The sequence below is a fragment of the Lissotriton helveticus genome, chromosome 8, assembly GCF_964261635.1.
Source record: "Lissotriton helveticus chromosome 8, aLisHel1.1, whole genome shotgun sequence".
NCBI classification, from domain to species: domain Eukaryota; kingdom Metazoa; phylum Chordata; class Amphibia; order Caudata; family Salamandridae; genus Lissotriton; species Lissotriton helveticus.
The window spans coordinates 604,118,201-604,141,024 of NC_136069.1; the positions used below are offsets into that span (position 1 = coordinate 604,118,201).

The 22,824-nt window shown below is 45.0% G+C and overlaps 1 protein-coding gene across 1 annotated transcript in view; it reads right to left on the reverse strand.

Moving 5' to 3' along the window:
• KLF12 (KLF transcription factor 12) overlaps positions 1-22,824 on the reverse strand; it is a 1,139,352-nt gene that overhangs the window by 702,292 nt on the left and 414,236 nt on the right. Inside the window, exon 3 of the mRNA XM_078657427.1 lies at positions 16,852-16,937. Coding sequence (XP_078513553.1) covers positions 16,852-16,881 — 30 coding nt within the window. The 5' untranslated portion in view covers positions 16,882-16,937. The remainder of the gene's footprint in view (positions 1-16,851; positions 16,938-22,824) is intronic.

Consider the following 22,824-nt stretch of genomic DNA (forward strand, 5'->3'; position numbering starts at 1 on the left):
GTGGCCAAGTGAGCAAGGGACTCACGTCTAACAACAAGGAGTATGCAGCCCTTTGTGTGGGGACAGGACACATCCTATTCAAGTATAAGTGGGGCTGGGTACAGCGCCTCCCTCTCAACCCACCAGTGACTGCCCATCCAGTCACACCTAAGCTCCCATTGTATGTGGCTGTCATGGAGGACTACACAAAGCCTAACTGTACACTACACCCAATCATGTGACCCAAAGACAGACATCAGGTACCAAATGGTTAAGGTAAGAAAATGCCAACTGATTGCATATGGCTGGGTTCAAACTGGAATTGCATGGGGAGCAAAAAAACGATGGATTTAGGCCCAGATCTCTGTACTGGAGTTAATGTATGTCATTGTTCTGCATCCTGTCCATGCTCCCCATGCCACTGGAGTCAAGCTATCCTGGCTGATGAGGGGTGAAACCCCAAAACCCGATGTTTGTTTCCAGTCCAGGGAGGACTTGGCCTGGCAGTTCGGGCTGGACTGTTCCCATTGGGCACAGGGTCAAGACTGATTTGCATATGTCTGGGTTCAAACTGGAATGGCATGGGAAGCCAAAAAATGATGGATTTAGGCCCAGATCTCTATACTGGGGTGTATGCATGACATTGTTCATCATTCTGTCCATCAATTGTTGTTTTAGCAACTTTCTAAAAGTGGCATTTTCCGAATTGTAAAGTAAAATCCAACTGCACCAATAGTTAGGATTTTAAATTGCGATTCCAGAGACACCAAACATGAAGAGGTCACCTGCTTCCATTTGATCATTACACTTATAAAAGAAATAAGGTAATTCCAATGTTATCCAATCAAAGAGGTAGGCCTTTGAGTAGTGAAAAAGCACATGTAAAACTTAAAAATACATGTCCAACTTTTAAAATACACTGCACCCTACCCTTGGGTTTGTCCCGGGCCTACCTTAGGGGTGACTTATATGTACTAAAAAGGAAGGTTTGGGCCTGGCAAAAGGTTTATTTATCCAGGTCAAAATGGCAGTTTAAAACTGCACACACACAGGCTCCAATGACAGGCACGAGACATGTTTAAAGTGCTACTTAAGTGGGTGGCACAGTCAGTGCTGCAGGCCCACTGGGAGCATTTAATTGATAGGTCCAGGGCACAGTTAGTGCCACTTTACTAGGTACTTACAAGTAAATTAAAAATGCATATTGAGCATAAGGCTATTCAGCATGTTTTAAAGAGAAAGCACAAGCACTTCAGCAATGATTAGAGATGGTAAACTGTGCAGAGTCCTCAGGTCTGCAAAAAAGAACTCAGCAAAACAGGAGGTCTGAAGGAAAAAAGTTCAGGGGAAGACCACGCCAAGGATGCCATATCTAGCAGAGAAAGACAACACTGACCAGCCGTAAGATGAATTAGATGTTGGCAAATAAGAGTGACAGGAAAGCCAACCAATGCTAAGCAATGGGTGGGTTTCCAGCCCCTCTATTCTCTTGGTAATCCACAATATGCCTTGCAACAAACAGCCCTTGCCCTATCTTGTAGGATCGACCTGACAAGAGTTCCTTAGTGGATGTGCGTGTAAGCATTGGACATGCCTTATATACACGTTCACCAAACGAGATTATTCTATAAGGCCTGATTCACGTAAGTAGGTGCATTGTTCAGCATGCTCCTAATTATGCAATGGCAAGGATGTAAGTTACATTTAATAGCTTTATTAAAAAACTTTCTCACTTATCGAGGAGTGACTTAAGTTTGCCAGAGATAGTAAGCACAGTGATATTCATTTAAAAAAAATATATATATATGCCTGTTCTCCCAAACACGTACATACTCTAGGCACTGTCTTAGGTATGCATATGTAGGGATAGTAAACATGTTGAATTTCACAATCAACTTTGAACTCTTTGAGTTTTCTGTTGTAAATTTATTTTGCCTAAAATGAAATTCCATCATTCGTACATCAGAGGAAACCTGGTCATTTTTGCAGCGATTACACGTGCATTCATCATTCAGGTTTAACTTGCATGTACTGTAAAGTGAATGAATCACAATGCATAACTGAGTTGGTGTTAGTCACTCTCACCAAGGGGTTCATAGAACATGACTCTGGCAAAGTCCTAGGAAAATCCGTTAAGTGCAACTTAATTTTACATCTACCTGTGCATATGTTGGCTTGCTGTTACCTGCACATACAGCGAGTGATGAAGGTTGGATGAACATTTTTTCAATGTACCGCACTCATTTGCAGGCCACTTACCATTTTATATTTCGTGTATGATGTATTGGTATGAGTGCTTAGATTTTGCATAGATAATCCTGAGGGAATCCATATATCTATAATTTTGAAAATGATAGTCAAATCGTGCATGTATAACTTACAACTTTTTAGGGTGCAAGTCAGGCCTACATTTAAAATTAATTGTTTGCATGTCGGGCACATGAATATTAGTTATGGCTGCATAATTGTATTTTATACATGTGTAATTACACAACATCTGAGCAAAATGTCACACCGCACCAATGAACATTGGCCAATTTCCAAACTTCAACAGCAGCAAGGCTTGGACCCAGGATCTTAGTCACACCATGAAGCACTTGTAATGTTGCAGATCTGTTTCATGCCGTTTTGGCACCCAATGTCAATCTTGGATGCACAAGCATCTGTTCTTTCCTCATTAACATACATAATAATTATGCTAATGATGGGTTTGAATATTCATGATGACACTTTGGCTGTTTTGAGTGAAAGACATCCCATAAGTTTGTCACTATCATTCAGTCCAACAAACAAACGCACAGGGAGCCTGAGAAGGGACGCAATGCAATTTATCGAAGGATCATTATGGGCCAGAGGTCTTCCTTTCATTTAATTTAAACACTTAACAAAGAGGTCAATTGTCTTTAAAACATTCATAAGGATAATGGAAAGCGAGAGAACTGAGAAACTAAACTGCCGTTTTGAAATTCAGTAATCCCAGATATGTTCATGAAGTCACTTCAGGTTCTAGAAACAAAATAATGTTTGGAAAAAGTACAGGACATTGTTTTTACACGTGCTGCTCTATTTAAACATGGTTCCCAGAAACACAACAAAGTTAAGTAGAATAGAAGTATGTATAGAAACATCCCTGTGGACATGAGGGCCTAGATAAATTTGACACTGTTCTCCTAGCCATGTAATTATAGTTTAATAATCTTAGTCTATCCCCTTAAACCCAAGTTCCTAACACAGTTTACGTTTTACCTACAAGGTACTGGCTTTGTTGCAGGTCGCGCTGCTGCTGCGCTGTCTATTTTAACTGCCCGTTTTTTATCTGTGTTATTTTGATTTTCGTTTTCCCCTGTTTTTAGGCGCTTTGCTTGGGAATACCCTCCTGCCCTCTCACCTGCATATAAAAGTGTAAACGCACCGCCGTTTGGTGGGTCCGGGTCCCGGGGTTGGTTTGGTGGGCGCCATCTTGCCTTGGGCTGTCCAGATCTTCCACGGGCGCCATCTTGGAGCGTCTCTACGCTCGGTATGCTAATCGCATCGCCTACTTAAGGCGGACTCGATACCAGTAGCCTGGTCAAGGTACTGGCTTTGTTGCAGGTCGCGCTGCTGCTGCGCTGTCTATTTTAACTGCCCATTTTTTATCTGTGTTATTTTGATTTTCGTTTTCCCCTGTTTTTAGGCGCTTTGCTTGGGAATACCCTCCTGCCCTCTCACCTGCATATAAAAGTGTAAACGCACCGCCGTTTGGTGGGTCCGGGTCCCGGGGTTGGTTTGGTGGGCGCCATCTTGCCTTGGGCTGTCCAGATCTTCCACGGGCGCCATCTTGGAGCGTCTCTACGCTCGGTATGCTAATCGCATCGCCTACTTAAGGCGGACTCGATACCAGTAGCCTGGTCAAGGTACTGGCTTTGTTGCAGGTCGCGCTGCTGCTGCGCTGTCTATTTTAACTGCCCGTTTTTTATCTGTGTCATTTTGATTTTCGTTTTCCCCTGTTTTTAGGCGCTTTGCTTGGGAATACCCTCCTGCCCTCTCACCTGCATATAAAAGTGTAAACGCACCGCCGTTTGGTGGGTCCGGGTCCCGGGGTTGGTTTGGTGGGCGCCATCTTGCCTTGGGCTGTCCAGATCTTCCACGGGCGCCATCTTGGAGCGTCTCTATGCTCGGTATGCTAATCGCATCACCTACTTAAGGCGGACTCGATACCAGTAGCCTGGTCAAGGTACTGGCTTTGTTGCAGGTCGCGCTGCTGCTGCGCTGTCTATTTTAACTGCCCGTTTTTTATCTGTGTTATTTTGATTTTCGTTTTCCCCTGTTTTTAGGCGCTTTGCTTGGGAATACCCTCCTGCCCTCTCACCTGCATATAAAAGTGTAAACGCACCGCCGTTTGGTGGGTCCGGGTCCCGGGGTTGGTTTGGTGGGCGCCATCTTGCCTTGGGCTGTTAAGATCTTCCACGGGCGCCATCTTGGAGCGTCTCTACGCTCGGTATGCTAATCGCATCGCCTACTTAAAGTCGTCCTCTCCCGCGCAGCGGGATCGCGCAGTGGGACGCCGTCGCTAAGCCGGAGTCGTGCCTGAGTCCTGCCCGTCTGCGCCCGTCCGCGCTGAGGACGCGCCGGGCGCGGCGGCCTTTAGGTATTTTCACATCCTCAGGTTCGGCTACACGGGTTTGCGCTATGCTTGTATATTCTGCCGCCATGCTGCGGGCCTTAGGACACTCTGTCCCGAGATGTATACATGCACCTATACACCCGCTCAGTGGCCCTTATCAGTGCGCCTGTGGCCAGTGGGCGGTGGACTCTCCGGTCAAGATCTGTCAGGAGGCTCCACCGGTCGCTCCGTGTAGCAGCCGTCAGGCTCACGCTCTGTGCATCCTTAGCCTTAACGCGAGGTCTTTAGATCAACATCACCAAGCCGTTAGGGACCTGATACGAGATGAGGCCCCTGACATTGTGGCTATTACGGAAACTTGGCTGAAGGATGACGATACGGCCATCATTAATCTGGCATTCCCCTCTGACTTTTCGGTTTTCACCCTGAATCGATTGACTAGGGGAGGGGGCATCGCTCTCGCAGTGAGATCTAGTCTCTCTTGCGGTTGGTCTGCCCTTAACATCGCAGGCTGCGAGAGTGCTGTCTTTAAAATCTTGGTTAACCCTCAGTTCTCCCTTTCAGCGATGGTAGTCTACCGCCCTCCGGGAAGTGATGTGGCATTTAGGGCTGCCTTTCCCGACGCTGTAAGTTCTCTGGCGTTGGGTTGCGCTAATTTTTCAATCTTGGGGGACCTCAATTTGCACTTTGAGAATCAGAATATCCCTACGGTGTGCAGTTTTCTAGCCGATTTGGAGGCTCTTCAACTCCAACAAATAGTGCTGCACCCCACACACGTAGGCGGCCATACGTTAGATCCGTTTTTTACGAACTTGACAGAGGCCACTGTTACGGCCGTTACTCCGCTCGGCTGGACGGACCATTCTTCGGTGGCCATCCATGTCCCCTTGCCGGGAATTTCTTCTTCTGCTCCCGTAAGGATGGTCTCCACACGGCACTGGAGTAAATTGAGACTTGAGGACCTTCATCGTGTCCTCGCGGCAGAGCCATTGGGACCTTTGGAGGACGTAGATGCAGGTTACGATCGGTTCTGTTCTTGGGTTACTAAGGCACTTGATTCCCTGATTCCCATCTCGGCTAGGAAAATCAGCTCCAGGGAGTCAAGCCCTTGGTATGACAGTGCTTTACGCGCACTCAAGGGCAGTTGTAGGTGAGCAGAGAGGGAGTGGCGGAAGATGTACGACAGCGGGAAGAAGGTTGTTTACCTCGCTGCCGTTAAAATTTACCATCGTGCTATATGCCGGGCCCGGGCAGCTTTTTACGCTGCGGAGTTCGGCAATAGCCCAAATCCATCAAAAACCATCTTCAAAGTGATGAAGGACCTCGTGGCAAAGCGGGCCTTGGCTATAACTACGAGCTTCACGGCGCATTGTGAGGCTCTTGCCCTGTACTTCCTAGAAAAAGTTCAGAACATCTACTTAACATTCCCTGTCACTAGGCCACCGGTAGGCACTCTACGTAACATCTATGGAGATTTTCTGCTTCATGTGTTGCCCCCGCTGACATCTGAGGGATTTGACATCTTGGCTCAGCAGGTGAAATCCGGGTCGCCCGCTGATCCGCTTAAGCCAGCCCTTTTTAGAGACCAGCTGTTTGTGGGTCGTACCTCGGTACTCTCCCTGATTAATATCTCGCTGGCCTCGGGTACGGTTCCAGCCAGTTGGAAGCGGGCTGTGGTTTCTCCTATTTTGAAGAAACCCTCCTTGGACCCGGAAAAACCAGAAAATTATCGGCCTATTTCCCTGCTCCCCTGGCCGACTAAAGTCGTGGAGGCCCATGTGAACAAGGTTATTTCCGACCATCTCACTCGAGCTGACATCTTAGACCCCACCCAGAACGGGTTCCGTGCTGGTCACAGCACGGAGACCGCCCTTCTCACCATGGCTGAACACCTTCGCACAGTGATGGATGCAGGACAGACGGCGGCGCTGGTATTATTAGATCTAAGCGCCGCCTTTGATACTGTCTCTCATTCCATCCTGTTGCATCGCCTGGAGGAGTTTGGGGTGGGCGGGTCTGCCCTCCAGTGGTTCTGGTCCTTCCTCGATGGTCGCTTCTTCAGCGTTGCGGTGCCACCGTTCCAGTCCAAGTTCCATCCTCTGAAACAGGGAGTGCCGCAGGGATCCTCGCTGACTCCCACGTTGTTCAATCTATACGTGAGACCGCTGGCTGAGGTGGTCAGGCAGTGGGGCATGACCATGGTGTCATATGCCGATGACACCCAGCTAGCGGTTACGATCAGCGGGGATGCGGACCAAGATGCTCCCAGGTTTCAGAGTGGACTTAGGGCGGTGGCAAGCTGGATGAAGGCCAACTGTCTCCAGCTCAACGCGAAGAAGACCGAGATCATGATTGTCGGTAGAAGGGCGGATCTCTGGGGGGACAGGTGGTGGCCTTCGGAGCTTGGGTCGGCCCCTCTTCCGGTGACGGAATTAAAAAACCTGGGAGTGTGGATGGATCCCACTCTCAGTTTTGTGGGGCACACGAAGAAAACGTCCGCCTGTTGTTTTGGAATCCTCCGGGCTCTGCGACCAGTCCTGAAGTTCTTCGACCCCCGCACCCGGCAGTTGGTAATACAGGCGACTGTTATATCGCGCCTGGATTATGCCAGCTCTCTCCTGGTGGGGGCTAACCTGGCTGAAGTCACCCGCCTCCAACGTGCGCAGAATGCTGCCGCTAGAACAATTGTTGGTCTTCCTAGATCCTGCCCTGTTTCCAGTACTTTGAAAGCATTGCACTGGCTGCCAGTTAGGGCCAGAGTTCAATTCAAGGTACTGTGCCTGGCCTTTAAGATTCTAAAGGGTACGGCCCCTCAAATTCTTACGGACCTCCTGTCCTGGTATGTCCCCACTCGGCCTTTGAGATCTTTGGGCCAAGCTCTTACTATCATCCCTCGATATAAGTTGTGCCGTGTTGGTGGTCGTTCCTTCCGGGTCAAAGCAGCCGAACTGTGGAACTCCCTCCCGGTGGAGATTCGGCTGTTGGAGGATCTTTTCTCCTTCCGTAAGGCTATTAAAACCTTCCTATTTTAACTTGGTTCCTTCTCTTTAGCTGTTGTGTTTCCTGTGGCTGTTGCGTGTTACCTTGCCATGCGCCAGGACGCCCCTTAGCTGGGGCAGCTGTGCGCAGTACAAATTCATGTAACATAACAAATGTCTACCCCAGATCTCTTGACCAGTTCCTTTACCTCTTACCACGTTCGTACTCTTCCAAGGGACATGAGTGTGGAGGTTCCCCAGTGTGGAGGTTCCCCTACCCTTCTGCTAAACTGTATTGAGCCTTTTCAGTAACATCAAGGTATGCCTGCATGCATTGTGCACAGTGGCAAGGGGAGTTAACAATGGGTAAGACAGCACTGTAAAAACACATACCACAACAACCCCAAATCTACCCTAAGTTTTGCTCTGTGTTTCCAGTAATGCAAATTAGCTGCCCTCCATGGGGCGATGAGTTTCTTTGCTCAGGTTCCTAGGTAGAAGTAGCATTTCTAGAGGCTGACATCACTGATATAATTTTCCTACTACCTGTGTTCCTATACCTGTGCACTAAATGGAGGAGGGAGGATTTATTACACTGACTCAACCAGGCAGGGAAAAGTATCAATTTAGAATAAGATCTGGGATCTGCTCGACACCTCCGACCCAGACGTGGCCTTCCTGACCGAGACCTGGTGGAAGGACTCCGGCGCCCTACATCGCCATAGCCATCCCGGACGGCTACAAGATCACCCGCACGGATCGCGCCAAAGGAATCGGAGGAGAAATAGCCATCGTCCACAAGTCCACCCTCAAGGTCGCCACCCACGCAGACGACAGCCTCAACACCGCCAAACACCTGCACTTCCAGATCCACACCGACCGCAACACCACCCTCAGAGGAACACTCTTCTGCAGACCCCCCGGACCCTGAGCTCAATTCAGCGACTCCATCGCTGACCTTGCCAGCACCCACGCACTCGCCTCCATGGACTACATCCTCCTCGGGGACCTGACTTTCCACCTCGAGAACAACAACAACGCCAACTCCGCCACCCTGATCGCCAACCTTGCCAACCTCGGCCTCAGACATCTCGTCACCACACCCACCCACGCCGCTGGCCACACGCTGGACCCCGTCTGCTCCACAGGCGCCAACGTCACCTTCGACCACACCACCGAACTCCACTGGACCGACCACCGCTGCATCCATTTCACCTTCAATAAACCAACCACGCACCACCGCTCCCAACAGCTACCTCACCGCTGCTGGAGCAAAGTCACCGAAGACCAGCTGATCACCACCCTCGCCAAAACCCACCCACCAACACCACCAACCCAGACAATGCAGCCCGCAACCTCAGACAGTGAATCGACGACTGCGCCAACACCCTCGCCCCACTCAAGAAACCCTCCAACAACCACGCCAGCAAGAGATCCACCTGGTTCACCGACGAGCTGCAGACCTCCAAACGTGAATGCCACCCGCAGACATCACCACCTCATCAGATTAGCCAAGAGATTCTCCTTCAAAGACCGCCTGGACAACAACGCACACGACGGCAAAGACCTTTTCAGCATCATAAAGGAACTCTCCAACCCCAGCGCCAACAACAACGACATACCAACCTCACAAGAACTGTGCAACTCACTGGCCATCTTCTTCCACCGCAAGATCACGGACATCCATGACAGCTTCAACACCATGACCGCCCCGAATACGCCAGACCCCACCTCCCCTGTGAACACCACCAGCGCCAACCGCCTGACCTCCTGGTCCAACGTCAACGACGACGAGACATGCAAGGTCATGAACTCCATCCACTCAGGATCTCCGTCAGACCCGTGCCCACACCACGTATTCAACAAAGCAGATGCTGCCAACGCACCCCAACTACATACATCTCCTTCGAAATAGTGACATTCCCGGAAAGCTGGAAACACACCGAAATCAACGCCCTCCTCAAGAAGCCCAAGGCGGACCCCAAGGACCTCAAGAACTTCCGGTCCATCTCCCTGCTCCATTTCCCGGTGAAGGTCATCGAGAAAATCGTCAACATGCAACTGGCCTGCCACCTGGAAGACAACAACATCTTGGACCCGTCCCAGTCCTGGTTCAGACGAAACGAAACCGCAGCACCGAGACAGCCCTCATCGCCGCCACAGACTACATCAGGCACCAATTAGACAAGGGCGAAACATCAGCCCTCATCCTCCTGGACCTGTCAGCCGCCTTCGACGCGGTCTGCCATCGCACTCTAAAGACACGCCTCCTGGAAGCCGGAATCCAAGAGAAGGCCCTTGACTGGACCACGTCCTTCCTCTCCGGCAGAACCCAGCATTCAGATCCGAGGCCACCGACATCATCTGCCGCGTCCCCCAGGGCTCATCCCTCAGCCCGACGCTGTTCAACATCTACATGGCCCCCCTCTCACAAGTGGCCCGCCAACACGATCTCAATATCATCTCCTACGCTGACGACACCCAGCTCATCCTCTCCCTCACTAAGGACCCGCACACAGCCAAAACCAACCTCCACGAGGGAATAAAGGCCGTCGCCTACTGGATGAGGAACAGCCGTCTGAAGCTGAACTCGGACAAGATGGAGGTACTCATCCTCGGACCCACCCCCTCAGCCTGGGACGACTCCTGGTGGCCGACCACACTGGGAACAGCACCGGCACCCACTGACCATGCACGCAACCTAGGATTCATCCTCGACTCATCCCTCTCCATGTCTAAACAGGTCAATGCCGTCTCCTCCTCCTGCTACAACACCCTCCACATGCTCCGCAGGATCTACAAGTGGATCCCGACCGAAACAAGAAGAACGGTGACACAGGCCCTTGTCAGCAGCAGACTGGACTACGGCAACGCACTCTACGCAGGAATCCCAGCCAAACACCTACTATGACTACAACGCATCCAAAACGCCTCTGCCAGACTGATCGTCACCGTCCCCTGCCACAGCCACATCACCCCCCACCTGAGAGACCTACACTGGCTCCCCGTCGACAAGAGGATCACTTTCAAGCTCCTCCCCACGCACAGAAAGCACTCCACAATGCCGGACCAGCCTACCTTAACAGCAGACTCAGCTTCTACACACCCACCCGCCAGCTCCGCTCTCCCAGCCTCACCCTCGCCGCTGTTCCCCGCATCCAACGAACAACCTCTGGTGGCAGATCCTTCTCCTACCTCGCCGCCAAGACCTGGAACACCCTCCCTACCCACCAACGGCAGACCCAAGACCTACTTGCCTTCAGAAGACTCCTCAAGACCTGGCTCTTCAAGCAGTAGCTGCACCCCCTCCCCTCAGCGCCTTGAGACCCTCACAGGTGAGTAGCATGCTTTACAAGTACTCTGATTGATTGATTGATTGATTGATATGTAATCACAACACTGAACCACTGCATGCATCTTCCATGCCTTCAATTTCGACATATATTACTGATATGTCACTTAAGTTGACATGCTCTGCTGGTTTACTTTATCTTTTCAGGCAGATATTGTTGCTTCAATTCAATTAAATCTTTTATTTTAAATGTCACTTTATTACAAAATGGAACATAAATGCAAACCTTAGCAAGAACTGTCACTGAAAAAAATCACAAAAGGGAATTTAGGTAATCTATAAGCAAATTCCAAAAATAATGTTACAGTAAAGTATTATAAGAAGAATACTTTTGAAGCAACAACATTTATGAAAAGCCACTAAATAACAAAAAGACCAAGGCAACCAAATTTGCGTTGATTCAAAGCTCCCAACATCTTTATTTAAATTAATGTTAGTGTGTACATTATGAGCCTAAAATACAAATAGTCATAAAAGATAAGATCTTACAAGGACAACAAACACGCTAATCACAATGCATTTCCCAAAAATATGTTAGAGATATGTGATACAAAGTCAGTACAAATCTAGTGAACCCGCGACCTTTCAAGCAACAATATTAACACCGAGGGGCCAATTACGATCTCGGTCAGAAAGCCTCAGACGTTATGTCGGAGGCTTTCCGGCAGAGTTTGTCTGTTTCAATTCTGACCAGCTGATTACAATACAACCGGTCAGAATTGAAACCAGCTTGTCATTCCTGCAGTATTATGACGGGCTCAAGAAGCCCGTCGACCAGTCGGAAGCCAGCCCGTTACCCACATAGATGGCATTTTACGCCGTCTGGATTACGATGTACTGTTTCTGACACCTTTCCATGCCGGGCTTTCCGACATGGAAAGCCTGTCGGAAAGCGTGTTTGGGGACCCCTAGCAGAGCCCCCTTCTGTTTGCAGCCTCCGGTTGGGGTTGGGGACCCCCTTGTTGATCCCTACACCTTGTGGCAGGCACCTTGAGAGGCCTGCCACGGGGTGCAGGGATGAACACATTCTCTCATTTCTCTATGGGAAATTGTGTTAGGACTGGTTAATGGCTGTAACACAATCTCGCATAGAGTACTGGGAGTATGCAACCACACCAAGTGAGGTCACGTCGTAAATAGATGACCCGGACTGCCAACCGCAGGTCAGTAGGTCACATTTCCACGAGGGTGTCGGGCAGATGCAAGTCAGCCGAACATCGTAATAAGCCCCTAAGTGCTTTAGCAAATGAGAATTTTAATATAGGAAAATAAAGCCTGAAGCTTTTGTGATTTACCAGTCAGATGTTTTGTATGAACGGACATCTTTGTGAATGTGAGTTAGATGATCTGCTGTTTGATATGGACTCATGTACTTAAGATAGTGCCATAGTTCCCAAGCTGAAAAGGCTTTAACATGATGATGATGACAACATGTTAAATATAAATACTACAGTACATATACACATATTCTTTCCTTATTTTGGGTATCTTATGTCTAATTTCAGTGAGTTGTCTAGAAACCAGATTTGGAAGACAATGATTATGGATTGTATAATGCACACATCTTTTAAACTACTAACATTTCTTAGAAGAATACACAAACAAGAGATATTAGTATATAGTAGGAGGGCTGTATGCAAAGTTTTCAGGAGATGGGCCTGATTAAGACATGTAGGAATCGAAATTAAATGTCTGATGCCTAAATATATTGAGGAGGATATCTGCACAGTTTAATCTGCCTTACATTAATTGTTTGATATTTACTCTTGTTCATTTTTTTCTTCTTCATATTTGGCCTTGGTGAAATAGGGGTTTTAAGTGGTGATCACAGTACCTTCACCAGTCACAGTAAATGTGGGCTTATTTTTATGCCTCCCCTAGTCAATATTTCATTGAGGAAGAGTAGTGCTCTTTACCTCTGTTCCACCAATGTAAAGGTTGTGTGAAAGGAATTATCTATTGTGTAAGATGACCATCATTTCTGTCAAGGTGTGGCCGCATTTGTAATGAGGAAATAATTAAAGAGCCATGGGATTGTTGTATTATTGCTAAAAAAACGATTAATGTGCCTACACATCACGTCTCCATATGCTTTAACAGCATATGGCCAATCCGTTTTTTGGGTATCAATCAACCTGGTTTGCATGAGGACAGATGCTTTGAGTTGCCATTGGTGTGGCAAAATCCTCATGAGATTTTAAAAGAAGTTCTGCAATTTTGAATGACCACCCACGCATCTGCTATTACAAAAGGGCTTTAATAGCAATCTACATGCCCTGCACCACACCTGGCAAAAAGTACCACTTGTGTAGGTGTTGTTTGTAAAATGCATCCCTGTTTCTCTCCAGATCTGCCCTCTTTTCCTATTACTGTTTCTACTAGTTCATACTACCTCTGGTCTAGGAAGTGTTTTTAGTATTTTCTGTATCCTCTGATTGTTCTTCAATAATTGACAAGCACTGCCTATAAACATTCTGAACTTACTTCATAGGTACCTTGAAAAATTCAAATTACTTTATTTAAACTCCACCCTATGGTTTTCGCATTGAAACGGTAGGAGATTATCTGTGTCTTTGGTATGGCATTTGAGTAGAATAGTAGGGTTAGGGTCACAAGCCTTTAAACCGCAAGCTTGTGGCTGCAAGGTATCATTTTAATTTTTCAGATGTTTCCCTCTCTGGTCTATTTCACTTCTTGCTTCCACTATAAGACAGGTTTCTTCCTTTAGTCTATTCTTCCTGGGTTTCAAGTATTACATTAATCACAACTCTCAACCAAAATATGGTTGATAGCAAGTGTGTGAATCTTTAGTAGAGAAGCATGCAATGCTGACCAGACCATGTGGCTAACATATTTTCCAAATTCTTATAAAGACTAGGCTGTGTTTCTTTCTACTCACTCACTACTTTCTGCTGAACCCCTGTTGCTTTTCCTCTTCCTTCAATGCACTGTGATCCATCACATGGAGGTCTTGACTTCAATATTTGGAAATACCATGTACAGAGTTTTTTTTGAAAATGTATTGATATCAGAGAATTTCATTTAGGAAGTTTCAACCACCAATAAAGTTGTCAACAATACCAAATGTTACATTCTCCCATATGGATGGGAAATACAATTATTTATGGCACACACAGTACGGTGATAATAGTGACAAGTACTGGTTTATGAAAAACTAGACCAAAACTAATCCTGTCTACTAATACTTCTGAATTTATCAATGGCTTTTGATATAGTCTGACACAAACTCCTTAAAGAGAGCCTTGAAGCCAGAATGGGTATATCAGCAGCCATCCTTTCATGGTTCACCACCTTCCTGCTGAACCGGCATCAGAGAGTCAATATCTGCAACATCCTATCTGATGTAGCATACATCGACAGGGGTGTTCTGCAAGGATCTACAATTTTACCAAAACTCTTCAATTTATATATGGAACCACTCACTGAAATCATTAAACAATCAAAAATCTCTTACCACATGTATGCAAACGACACTCAACTCTCCCTCAAACTCCCCTCTCAAGAGAAAATCCGGCGACTGAATGACACCCTGAGGAAAACACAGGACTGGCTGGCATGCAACCATCGAAAACTAAATCCACTAAAAATTGAATTCTTTCTTATCTTGTATCCCGGCAACCTCAACCATAACCTTAACCTGAATTCACTAAACTGCACCCTAACCATCTATGACTCCATAAAATCATGAGGCATCACACTAGAACCAGATCTAAACATGCTAGCTTATGTAAAAGCTGCAACCAGAAGCGCCAATCTACATCTGTACCACCTAAGAAAACTAAAACACTTCTTACCGCTAGAAGACCTCAAAACGGCAGTTCAATCTCTAGTGCCTCTAAGACTGGAATATGGGAATGCCACACTCATAGGACAACCTAAATTCAGCCTAGCCTCAATGAAAGCAACAATAAATGCAGCAGCAAGCCTTCTAACAAGCACATGTCATTTTGATCATGTCTCCCTATCACTCAGAGCCCTCAACTGTCTCCCAGTTGAAGCTAGGATCCAACTGAAGGTGGCATGTCTGACACACAAAGCTTTATACAATTCTGGTCCTAAATACATGATGAATAAGATCAAACTATTAGGAGGTGGACGAGATTCTAGAAGTGCAATATCCCTCCTACTTGAACTACACAGATTTAAAACAAGCATTTGCAATTCAATCAGTTTCGCCTTTGGGACCTTCTACGTATTTAGCTATGCAGCACATTAGCCTGGCTGCTGAAACAGCTACTGTTTTTTAACATGGAGGGAAAGTAAGCACTGAACGGCGTAACACAGCAGGTATGGGAAGACATCGAGAGAAATATTGCCTTTCAGCGGGAAATGGTATAGTCAAAAGGTCTGTTTTTAATATAAAATCAGGGCCTTCAGTGGTCATATAACTGAAAATCCAAGATTTGAAAAAAATATTATTGTCTACGAGTATGCGTGGCAGACAAGTTCTGTGGACTGGAATCTAGAGAATGCTAAAGTGATTCTGGTATATTATTGACCTCTGCTGGTCATTTTCATTCAAGAAAGATAAATAGAAGAATTTGCCAGGTAAATAAAAAAACGAAAGTCCCTCAGCAGAAAGCAATTCTGGTATTTTACTGACCTCTACTGGTCGTTTTCTATCAAGACAGTTAAATAGAGGCAGTTGAACAGAAAAAAAAAGTCCCTAAGCACAAGCAGACAAGTCCGCGGGCTGATCTCCAGAGCCCAAAAAGTACATACGCATATAAGTATATACTAAAGTATATACAAGAGGTCTTGATTGCTTGATCTAAAAAGGAAAACACATGGCCGCACTATCGCTGAATCTGCTTAAAAAAAAAGGAACTCACTACCACTCTCATCGAGATCAATTAACTCATGCAGACATTTCAAGAAAGAAGTTAAAGCTTTACTATTAGACAGAAATGTGACATAGAAGAACTATTTTGAAACTGTTCAATCACCTCAATGTATGTTGCATCCTACTATTTTTGGTACCCACTTTCAATTTCTATATATAGTGTTTCATAATTTTATATCGTATCCTACTATTTTTGTACCACATTTTAAATTGTATCCTGCTATTTTTGTGCCCCGCTTTTTGACCCCTATGAACAGCGTTTCATAAGAGACTGCTGGTTTACTGTACCCCAACCTTCATTCAACTGTCTCTTTGCACAGCGCCCTGACACCTTGATTGTCAAGTTTGCCCTTAATACAACACTATAAATAAATAACTAAAACACATAAACCTTTTAAAGAATTTGACAGCAAAGCTATCTAATTGCTGGGTCATGAAGCTCCTCTGTGATAATGCATCAATGAAGTTACTTTGGAAATTAAAGACATCATAGTCACCCATAGTGTAGCGGGTTGCTCTAGGGCAGGCTCAGCCCCTGCTTCTATAGTGTGCATAGTGTATGTGGTTGCAAACAGCTCAAAACCAACATTACATTTTAGGGTTGAGGCCTAAGATAGGAAATTACTAATAGGGCAACTTAAAATTTAGCAAAGATGGGCAGGTAAATACTTTCAATTCCCAGTCAATTGGAGGCCCACGGACAAGGAGCACTTCAACATAGCCACTTCAACATAGTCTGTAATATACTGATTAAGAATATTGTTGGACTTTAGTTAGTATACTACCTGTGTTAGCCTTAAAAAGGTTCAGCCCATTAAAATGTATGATACAATGCAATGATTAACCTTTCATTTACTTAATCTAAACCTGCAATACCACAGACATTCATCTGTGTGGTCTTGAAAGGTAACAATCAAAAATAGTGTAATCTAAAAAGGTATACACGTTGAAGCTTTGTAAGATCCCATGCTTTAATTTTTGGTGTGAAAATAAAGCTAATTAACTTCAGTTAATGTTTATTACTTCTTCAGATGTTTTCAGCATGCATATTTAAGAATGGAAAATTAATATTTACCCCACTCTTCTTGAGGATAGATGACTTCATGGACTTTATACCAAGATGCCTTTCATCCAACTCCCATTAGGATCAGTCAGATGAGTCTAGACCGGACATTTGTAAAAAAAAGAAAAAATATATATGTTAATTACAGAAAATAACCAAAAGTAAACATGTAGCTATTCTGTTCATTGTACAATTAAGTGATTAATTAATACAGTTCAAGTACACTGATCTTGTATTCACGTTGACCCCAAAATGTAACAAAACATTTATGCAGTGACTACCCTTTAAAAGGGATTAAACTTATGCTTAGTTGATTGTTCACTGCTCAATGATTTCTTAATCAAAGTGTGCATTGCATTTATTATTGAAGAACTCTATAGGCCCTAGTCAGGAAAAAAAATATCAGTTTGCAGGGAAATCTACATCTGCACCTGAACATGTTTTTACAATTTTCCTATTCACAGAAGTATATCTAGAAAGATGTGCTAGGTGCAGGTTTCCAGGCATACTACTGAGAATGTCATGTAGCATGTGCACCCAGGTCATTTCCCCTTCTGTGAAAGTATACATATGGAAGGGAGCCCACAGTGCAAATGCATTTTTTTATTTGTGAGGAAAACAGCAAACAGGGGTAATTAATCCCCTTAGCATCCTTGGATGATTATTATTCTAGCCACTGGCTGGAGTCATTCTCTAGCTATTTTCATCATGAGAAGAGATTGAATTGGAATATGGGAATGCCCACAAGCATACATGTTTGTGGGCATTTCGAACTTTTTAATGTACATTACGCATTGGAACAGCCACTTCCCGCTCCTTGAGCGGGATTTAATACTGCAGATTTATCACCGTGGCAGAGAAATACACAGTAGTAACTGTATTAACGCATGTCGGAAATCACTTTCTTAGTTCCTGGCAGGCATAAATGTGATATTTTCAGACATATTCTGATGTTTATAGGCAAATATATTTTTGTGAATAGAGTGCTATAATTATAGGTAAGTGATTTTTCATTAAAGCCTCAGAGAACTTAGAAGTTGATGTATACTTGTCCTCCTCCTTGGAAAAATAGCTGTGTCTGATAATTTAGTCAGTCATTGTTATCTCTGGACTCATGCAGAATACACAGTAGTTTGTTAATAAATTAAAGTAGGTCATCTCTCTTTTTAGTTACAAAGAGTAGGCGAAAAAAATGGAATACCAATAATTAGATATATGGGACGGTATGAACATAATAGCTGTAACATTCTCTAGACCAGGCTACTTTGCCAATATCATGAGGTGCTAACTAAAAGCAACCTTCTATCTTGGCTGATGTGCATCTGCTTGCATTACAAATATGCATTCAAACCACATTTTTTTAAAAAGATTTCAAAAGGGATTTATCTATATTTCCAGATAAGCCACGAAATATACATTATTGGTTTCCTAAACCATATAAAAGGATAAAGAAGCATTTAACAACAAATGCGGAAGCATTTAATACATGGAATAAGACGTATCCTAGTAAAAGCATATAATTGTTTGCTTTAGATATGTACTCTGCACTCCTTTATTTGATATCTAGATTATAAAAACAAGAATGACACATTCATGTTTTATCTATCCTGCCTAGCAGAAATAGCCTATGAGATGAATATGAACACTGTTAGGTTTAAAGTGTAAACATTTAGTATACATAACAAACGCATGATAGGTGATTATTACTGCTAATATAACAAATGTACTCAAGAAACCATTTGTAGCAATTGTGTGGTTTGTATAACTAAACACCCTGATCTAACCTTATAAATATGTGAGCCTAGAAACAACCAGACTCTGCAATGCTTATAAAATGGATCAAAACTGCAGAAAAATGAAGGGTTGAAAGGATTGTTATTTTCAATTGCTGAAGGGCAGAACAGATGCTGCAAACAGAGATTATAGATTCACAGACCATTACATTAAGCAAATATCCCATTTTATGTGGCGGTAGACTTAATGCATGTCTGAAGAGGCAATGCAACTGAAGCTGGCAAATCAATCACAGACTCATTGGCTACTGAGAATATCCTTTGACATTTGAACTTAGTTACAGTCAAAATGCTCCTCAAGAAACCTTCACTTTATTCTAACGGTAAGGACATTTTCAGGCTTTAATTGAAAATGTACTTTCTGGCTAAACATTTGGAGTAACTTGTGATGACTTAACTCCAGGCTCAGAGCAGGAGAAAAAATGCTTCACCTGTGAAGTCCTGAGTAGCTAGGAACTTCAAACAGGAGAAAATGGGTCACTTTTTCCTGCTCCTGCATGCTTTGCACACAGTCATAGTTTACCAGCATGTGGTGTACAACTATGCTGTATACCAGCACAACTGACTGGCGGGAAATTGTGCAGGCTGGAAACCAGAAGAGAACAGCAGAGGAAAGCATGGCATTGATGGGCCAGAGCAGAGGTAAACAATGCTTTGAGGGAGTATGTAGCTATAGCAACAGTGTGTGGAGTGGGGCTGACAAATTTATTTTCTTCGAAGAGAAGTAGGGTGTCATGAGTGAAGGAATCACTAGTATTTGGAGCAGTGAACTACTTTTTTTTTATTAGTAATGTTAGCAGTAACTTACATTTGTAAGTTTGGCTCCACCCCCTTTTCCTGGGGAGGAGCTCTGTAAGTCTTCACTCTTGAGTAACTTTACACTCGGATTTTGTGAATAACTAAAAGTAGTAAAGTTACGTAAAAGTAAATTTACACATGTAAATTACTCACAAGTGTTACCTACCTTTGTGAGTAGCTCCATTACTCTTTTGTGAGTGGGTTGACATCCCTCCATAAACCACTTGCTGGCCCTCTCTAACCCGCTTTAATCCCCTCTGTGCTCCTCCCTAATCCCATCCACTTGACTGATAAATATTTCCCATTTTCCAGTTACTCCTCTGTGCTTCTCCTACATTTCCTACTAAAATCTATACCTAGTTGTGCGGAAATTACGGAGTTGAGGCAGATATCTCCACACATATAGCTATACACAAGGTAGAGGCATAAACTCCTCAAATAGGTTTGTGAATAGATTTTGCAGCATGTTCTCCAATGCAACAATAATTACTCCAGGGGGCACTAGAGACTTCCGCCGCAAGATGGCTGCACTCTTTCGTGGCTCTGCCTGCTGGAAATTAGTTTCCAGCAATTATCCATCTTAAACGAGGCATCGGAGGTCAATTAATTTATGCCTTGTCCCCCGATGCATACTGTGCAAGGAGTAACCATGGACGGAGAGCTCCGCTCCAACCGCAGAGTGTGCGGAGATTTACCTACTCTGTGTTCCGCAGAGAATGCGGAGTAGGCAAATCTCTGCGCACTCCATGGCGGAGCGGAGCAGGCCAGCCCCAGCCTCCCACCCGCCCTATTTACAATTAATACACCTTTTCAAAAACGCCTTTTAAATAAATAAATAAATGTGAAGTTTTCACAGAGAACGCGATGAAGACGATGAGGGCTGCCCGGGGACACCACAGCTTAAGGTAAGGTTCTTTTTACTCATTTTAAAGGCGTTTTTGAAAAGTTGTATTAATTGCAAATAGGGTGGGTGGGAGGCAGGTGGTGCAGCAGAGCTACGCGGAGTGACACAGATTTTTTTCTCAGCTCTGTGGCGCTCCACGTAACCCCACTATGCCTACTGCGCCCAGCCTTAGCAAGGAGCTCGACTGATCAGCTGATCTGACCTAAGGAAGACAGCAAAGCTGTGATTTTGCAGGAGGGCCTGGCCTGAGACTGCTTGAGTGGTGGTGCTGACAAGGGACCATTACAGCAATGTGGCAGATGTGCTGTTCTTGCTGCCGCCTGTGGTGTGACCCCCCCCTCGCAAGGATTTCACTGGGCCACCCCTGGACAAGTATTGGGAGATGAGAGCCTGGGCCCTGGCTGAGTGGATGGCTCCTGTGGACGTGACCGTGGGCGGTTGGGTCGGGCCACTTGAGTGGGGCACTGATTCGAGCAGCACGGTTGGAAGTCTACAGGAATATACACTTTTGCTGCACTGACTTCTTTGTGGGTGCCAGAGGTGAGTGGGGCCCAGGTAGTGCATCTCTGGTGGATGCCCCTGACATGTGGAGGCCAGCAGGGTGACAACGGGCGGGTGCTGCTATGTGTGGAGAGACGCCACAGCCTCCCTGCATCGGACCGCATGGTTTGAGGAATATGCTTGAAATGAATGCCCCGGCGCCGGCCACCTAAAAAAATAAACACATAAATGACTGTGCAGTGATTAGCCCATACACACAATTATTTGCACTAGGTTGACTGTTCTGGTGTTCGAGGGATGGGGGCTGCTCACGTGTGCAAGCATTGCTCGGTTCCCCTATCTGTGCTTTTTGGGGACTGCGCTTGGCACTAGAAATGCCTTCTTGCTTTGCTTTCATACTCAAGTAAATTGTTTGGCTGCTGCTTGTGAACTATTGATGAGCCTGCTTGGTGCTGACTTGGAGTGCAGCGGGTGCGGGAGACTCGCGGGATGAATCACTCTCCCCTGGGCACCCGGGTGTGGTGGAACCCACCCTGGCTGCCACAAGGAAGAGGGAAGTGAATTGATCCATTTAGGCGCATAATCACCCCACAGTGGATGTGGAACATCACACCTTCTGCAGCGGCCTGACACTCCTAGATGGTCTGCTCATACCCCTCATGACTTAGAACCTAATATAAGCACTATATCATGACCCGTAAATGAACCCTGTCTTCTAATTACTCAGTGTACTTGAGCCTATGGGATTTACTGCAGCAAATGGATACTATTGATATAGCCAACTGGATTGTGAATACTGGCATGTGACTCACTGAGTGGCTGTTTTTCATGAATGCCCCTTTTTATCGCCCCATTTGTTTACTTTCCGCTGTAGACTGTCATGGCTTGTCTATCCTTTTCAGCACTGTACTATGGAATTGCTGTCATCTTAGTAATTCATGATATATGCCTACTATATTTTTTCTATTGCTTGGCAACTTAATACAAAGAGAAAAATAAAATTGTATTCCAAAATGCAGTTTCTGAATAGCTCCCAGTAGGTTTATCGCCTAATAGGGCATTAAAAAGCTATTGATCGGGAATAGTTTGATGCAAAAGGAAGACAATGCAACAGAAATGACACAAAATTAGGTACCACATTGCATAACCCAGAATCCGTAACTCAAACTTTGATTGTTAAAACCAAAGAGAAAGTAGCACCTAGAATGTGTGAGAATACACAGCTGGGGCATTTCTGAGGGGAAGTTAAGCATAAGGAAATTAACTGCTTTAAGTATAATCTTTGATCAAGATACTGTTAGCCAAAGCACATCATGGCAAACATGAAGCTTTAAAAATATACAACTCTTCAATAAATACCATCAACTAAAGTCCTTTTTTCCATACGAACCACAAATGAAAATGTACATGTTTCAGATGACAGATCGCATTATATTTTCTGCTCTATTCTTCCATGAAACCTTGGCACATAGCATTATGGCATTTGTTAGCCATCTGCCTAGCTAGTTCAGTAAAGTAAATCAATGTTATGTTTGTCATTAAAAGGTTGTGTTCAGTCAGTAAACCCGTCTAATGGCATATGAACATTGAGTAGATCTTTATCTTTTTCAATATCACAATTACACCTGGCCCTATAAATTTGGCTCTTGTAATTAAGAAGTCGATAGAAGAAAATTCCGAAGCAGCTCCCATACTAAATTGTAATAACAAAAGACTGTGATTACTGGAATAAAAAGGTTTATGAGAAACAGCAGAAAAGTAGCCTTGGAAGCTGTATTTAATTGTGGCACAATTACCATTAACTTGCTAATGTTCAGGAAGGAAACCTGTGAACAGGGATGGCTCCTCCGCTAAGATGGAGGACCGTCGCCACGCAAGAAAAAAAAGTGATAATGACAATGTTATTATCATTTAATTTGTCATTATTGGCTATGTAAAGGTGCTGGCGGTGCTGTGCTTCACAAAGAGCAAGGGTATGAGTGGTGGCAA